Raw genomic sequence first — 5404 nt, forward strand, 5'->3', positions numbered from 1 at the left:
GTTTGGGGATGTCTGCTGTGACTTCCCACTCAGCAAACCTAGAGCAGGGCAAGGTGAATGCACTTGGGTGCACAGAGAGCTGGGGGATGTCCCATCCTTCAAAGAATTCAAGGTCAAGCTGGACAAGGCTCCAGTTGATCTAGTTGTAGGCGTCCTGCTCTTCACAGGGAGTTGGACTTGGTGACCTTTAAGGGTCCCTTCCAACTCAAGCAATTCTATGATTATATGATTTGTGGGATGTGGTTTCGTTGCTGCTACAGCTGATGCTGCTTTGGGGCTGGCACAGTGACCCTGGGAACTTGGGAAAGATGTTCCTTAGGGGACAGCAGCTGCTCCCCACCTCCTGCCCATAGCGTTTGAGTGCCTCATGCTTCAGTGATCCCCACCTCCCTCATGAGGCTATGCAGTGCTGTCCTCATTTGACTCATTTCCAACGTCCCCAGTCAGTCGGGATATCCGTCACAGTCCAGGCAGGGATTTGAAAACAGGAGTACTACTCAACATCCACTTCTGTGTACACAGCACAGTTACAAATGCTGTTTATTGGATCAGGCAGGTCAAACAGGAGTCACGTCAGCCAGGAGACTATCCAAACCGCTTCAGATTGAAGGATGCTTGAGTGAATGTGACACCTTGGCACAGCCTGATGCTACGCTACGAGGCTCACGCTGAGTCCTCACCCTTTGCAAGTTAAGAATACAGCTGCTGATCACGCATCCCTTGCTGCGATGGGAGACGGACCACATGGCGGAGAGGCTGAGCCATCTGAAGATTTCCGACTTGCAGAACTCCTTGCCCACAGAGGAATAACCACATCCAAACACAACACTAATGGTGAGAGAATTTAGAGAGAGGATCAAAAGGCTCAGCTGGTATGCAGCGCTGGCTGAGACAATGGCTGCACATTGAGCAGAATGTGTCAAGTTGTCACTAGTTCTGCTGGAGAAGGAGCCCAACCACAAAGACTGCAATTAGGGTTGGTTTGTTTTTTCAGGGTTTTTTTTTTTTTTTAATATGCTCTTAGCACATGTTTCAACACTGCCATTGAAACAATACGTGCTTCTGGGACAGAGCACGAATCAACTGTGGTTTGGGAAGCACAGGGAGCACCTGAAGGAAAAGTGAGGGCTGTACTAAAGCAACACGTGCTCTCAGCTGCCCTCGAAGATCACAGGAGTCAGGGCACTAGGGGATGCCCAGCAGCAAAGCAGGATCCACACAAAGAAATGAAGCAAAAATTTGGGGTACTCAGAACTGAAGGTCCTTCAGAGGGACAGAGCACTGAACCAGTGTTCTCTTCAGTATTTATGGGTTATTGCTGCTTGCATCGCCTTAACAGACAAACAGATCCCACACACAAGGCTCAAGCTCCCCATGAGCACAAGCCAATGCCTCCTCAATGAGAAGGACAGGAAAACTTGGCAGCTGCTCTGAAGCAACATTATTTGTAAAGAAGCTGGATCTCTCCTCTTGGATACCTTTCCAAAAACTGACAATGTCTCTGTCATTCCTGAGGACTGAATGCCTGCACACATCCTGTATGCATCCATACAAAAAAATAAAATAAATAAAAACCACTCCATAGCTGTCAGTGAGCAACTGGAGCATCGTTCTGAGGCAATCAGCTGTACTGCGATGTCATAGACTGAGAATGTTCTTTTAATTGTAACTGACACACATAATTATACAACTGATCTGTGTGAACATGAGGTTGCCAGGGAACTCAACGTTTCACTTCCCCCAGACTGGCGTCTGCAGAGATACCATCACACTGAATGAAATATATTAAGACTTAATTGCTTCATGCAATGGGTCTCCAGAGAGCCAGATAAGTTTACTTGGAGAAAACTGACATTGTTCTAAAGAGACCCTCAACTCGTTTTTCTCTTTCCTGTAGGAAGGAGCACGATAATGTAAGACTTTATTTAAAGCTATTAAGCTCAGCAGAACGAAGCAGTCATCTGTAAATAGCAGCAGCACCTGAAGGAATAGGAACAGAGGCAGGCAGACGACAGCTGATGTGTAACAGCGCGCACAGTTTCCAAACTCCCACAGTTCCACTACTTCTGACCACGACCTTGAGCAAAGCTTTTTTAAGAATATAAGTATTGACAGAATCACAGAATGATTCAGGTTGGAAGGGACCTTAGGAGGTCCAAGTTCCTGCTCAAAGCAGAGACAGCACTCAGTTCAGACCAGGTTACATGCAGTGAAAAGAACCAGCCAGAATTATTATTAGACCATCAGATGACTTAAGAGTCATCCTCAGTAATACCTTACTAAATCTTTTTGGGTAATTCCCAGACTTGGGAAGTTCACGTGGTTCTCTGTTGGAGGACCCAGTCCTTGGCTGTCTCGTGCAGCCTTAGAGAGTGATGGGATTCCCCAGGGCGCAGACACAGCCCTCAGAGAGCACTTCTCTCCCCATGCTGAGCTCACAAAGAAGACACCTATCTGAGGTCCTGGGTGCTGGACCCTGTCTCGTAGCAGAATTTGGACCCAGGCTGCCCTTCCTCTAGCAGCTGCAAGACGATGAAAACAGAACAACATCCCACAGCTGTGGGCTACTATCCCATTGCTTTTAAAGACTTTGGTACATCGCATCCGGCTTTAAAAAAAAAAAAGAAAAGAAGATAACGTTTTTGGATATTTCACAGCTTTTAAAGCCTCCCTGGGCTTTTCCACTTTGGGCAGCATGATTTATGGCTATTGTACTTGCAGCATCACTTTTTTGTTTGTTTATTCTTTAAGGCTTTTTTTTCCTTCCCCAAGAGACAAGTTTTGTAACTACCTCCTTACTCAGCACCCAACACTTACACTGCAGTTCTTACACACGACCAGTCCTTCAGGTGAGAGCAGTCAGACCATCCAGAAGCTGTCCTTTTCTCACACCACAGTCTCGTTCCCTTTCCCAGGTTTCACCCAACCATCCGCTCTCTTCTCCCGTTTCACTTTCCCTGAGTTCACCAGTCTGTTCGAGCACTTCTGCCACGTGTGCAGAGTTTTGGCTGACCAGATCCACATACCTGAAGTGATGCCCACCAGGAGGGACATGAAGATTTTGAGCATCTCCACTGCCATATTGGAGTCATCAGCTGAATAGCGGAAAACGGCCCAGTTGGAGATTTCATAGAAATAACAAGCAATGACACACGTTGCTGGGACGGTGTATAGCACTGAGAAGACACCGATTTTAACCATCAGCCTCTCCAGCTTGTCGGTTTTAGTTCCGTCTTTCTGAAGATTAGATCTGATTTTAAACAAGGCCACCAATCCTGCTGCAATGAATAAAGTCCCAATGACCAGGTAGGTAAAAAGCGGAGCGACCACGAAGCCCGTCAGCGCATCCAGGTTCTGGCTCCCGACGTAGCACAGCCCAGTGAGCTCGTCGGCGTCTACCAGTCTCATGATCAAAATGACGATGGTCTTCACCGCAGGGATAGCCCAGGCTGCGATGTGGAAATAAGAGCTGTGCATTTCTATGGCTTCGTGGCCCCACTTGAGTCCTGCAGCCAGAAACCACGTCAGTGTCAGAATGACCCACCAGATGGAGCTAGCCATCCCGAAAAAGTACATCAGCAAGAAAATTATAGCACATCCTGTGTTCTTAAGACCTTCTTGGATAAGAACAGGTTCTGCTGCCTCTTCAAAATCACAGGATATCCTTTCCCGGCCCACAGTTAGCCTCACAATATAAGCAATGCTATAAATATTGTAGCACATGCTCAAAAATATGATTGGGCGCTCTGGGTAGGAAAACCTGGATGAATCAATCAGGAAGGTCAGGACTGTGAACGCAGTTGATATGAAGCACAGACTAGCCCACACGGCCATCCAGATATCAGTGAATTCCTTGGCTGACCTGCTGTATAGCCCAGCGTCGTAGCCACACTTGAGGACACAGTCCAGGTTTCTCTTGACCCAGATGTACTGATCTGAATTAGATCCCATGCTGTGGCACTCCTCTCCAGGCTGCAAGGATGTCTTGCTATGAAGGGGAACCTCTTCGTCTCCCGGGCCCTCCATGCACATGTGGTTGTGATCATTCTGGGGTGGGAATTTGCTGCAGTTCAGGCTGTCTGGCCAGGCAAATCCAAACTCTTTTAAAACAGGTTCGCATCTTCTTTTGACAGAGAGGCACATGCCACCACAGGGACCTATGGGGATGTTAATCTTCTCTGTACACATCGGGACATAGACTGAACAAAGGAAGAACTGCAAGAAAATGAAAAGAGTGTATTGGGAGAGAATCCAGCGGGTCAAAATATAACAAGTTTTTGCCTTTTTAGCAGTAATTTTTGGTCCTTTGCCTTAAACAACAGGAAGCAGCGTAAAACAAACCAAGAACAATAAAAAACAGAGGAGGAAAACTCCTCGAAATGCTGCCTTCCTTCAGTTCAAATGTGCTCCGAAGGCAGAGCCTGCACATTTCGCTCCCTGGATGAGCTCCATGCAAACTCAGCCCATCCGTTTCAATCTAGCGAGCCGGGACTCAGCCAAGATGCGAACCTGAAGCGCTCAGGAGGGGCGAAAAATAAAACAAACAAAAAGCGGACAAACAAACACAAAAATACACAGAAAACAAACCCCAAACAAATTTAAAGAGGCTTAAAACAAATCGATCTGTTTGTTCGAGGCACCGCCTGGATAGCACAGCTTCCAAGCAAACAGAAGGAAAGGCGTTCAGCGAGCGCTTCGGCTCGCGGTCCCCCGAGCGCGCCGTGCTCCTCTCTCCCTATAAGGCCGACTACTTTTTGTTGTCGTTGTTTTTTTCTTTGCAACGGCAATGAAACACCTCCGCTTTCCCCGCTCCGTGGAGGTTTCCCACGCAGCTCCGCGCCCGTCCCCGCGCTCCGGCCGATGTCACCGCTGCGCTCAGCTCTCTCTCCCCGGACACCCCCCTCCCCCCGCCCTTCTTCTCCTTCCCCCGGGGCCGACGCTCACCTGGAGCTGGCTGGAGCAGCCGTACTGGATGAGGGGGGTGAAGGTGGTGAGCTGCAGCTCGGCGTCCGCCTGCAGCTCGTGGCCCACCAGGTTGGGCATCTTGGTGACATTGTAGCCCAGGTTCTGGCACATGGCGATGCGGATGGCGTCGCAACGCCGCTCCTCCTCGTCGCCGAAGCCCCGAGCCCCGCCGAGCAGCCCGGCCAGCAGCAGGGCCAGCATTCGGCCCCCGCCGCCGCACCGCTCCATCGCCCCCGGCCCCACCTGCCCCGACCCCGGGCTGCGGGCTCCGGCCCCGGCCGCGCCGCGCCGCACGGGCCGGCTCCAACGGGGAGGGGCCGGGGGCGGCCCCGCTCTTAAACCGCCGAGCCGAGAAACTGCCCAGGGGAGGGACGTCGCCTCCCCGAGCCGCAGCCTCCTCCCAGCTCCGCCGTCCCGGGGCAGTGCCCCGCGGGGCCGG

The 5404-nt window shown here is 50.5% G+C and overlaps 1 protein-coding gene across 1 annotated transcript; it reads right to left on the reverse strand.

Moving 5' to 3' along the window:
* Positions 1 to 2468: 2468 nt before the first annotated feature.
* FZD4 (frizzled class receptor 4) lies at positions 2469 to 5193 on the reverse strand. Its single transcript, XM_065729958.1, has 2 exons — positions 4945 to 5193; positions 2469 to 4215 (listed from the first exon to the last, which is right to left on the reverse strand). The coding sequence occupies exons 1-2, from the start codon at positions 5191 to 5193 to the stop codon at positions 2887 to 2889; spliced, it is 1578 nt and encodes a 525-aa protein (XP_065586030.1). The 3' UTR covers positions 2469 to 2886.
* Positions 5194 to 5404: the final 211 nt, after the last annotated feature.

Source organism: Cyrtonyx montezumae, unplaced genomic scaffold (assembly GCF_038088225.1).
Source record: "Cyrtonyx montezumae isolate F1298 unplaced genomic scaffold, pur_monq_1.0 scaffold_12, whole genome shotgun sequence".
Classification (NCBI taxonomy): domain Eukaryota; kingdom Metazoa; phylum Chordata; class Aves; order Galliformes; family Odontophoridae; genus Cyrtonyx; species Cyrtonyx montezumae.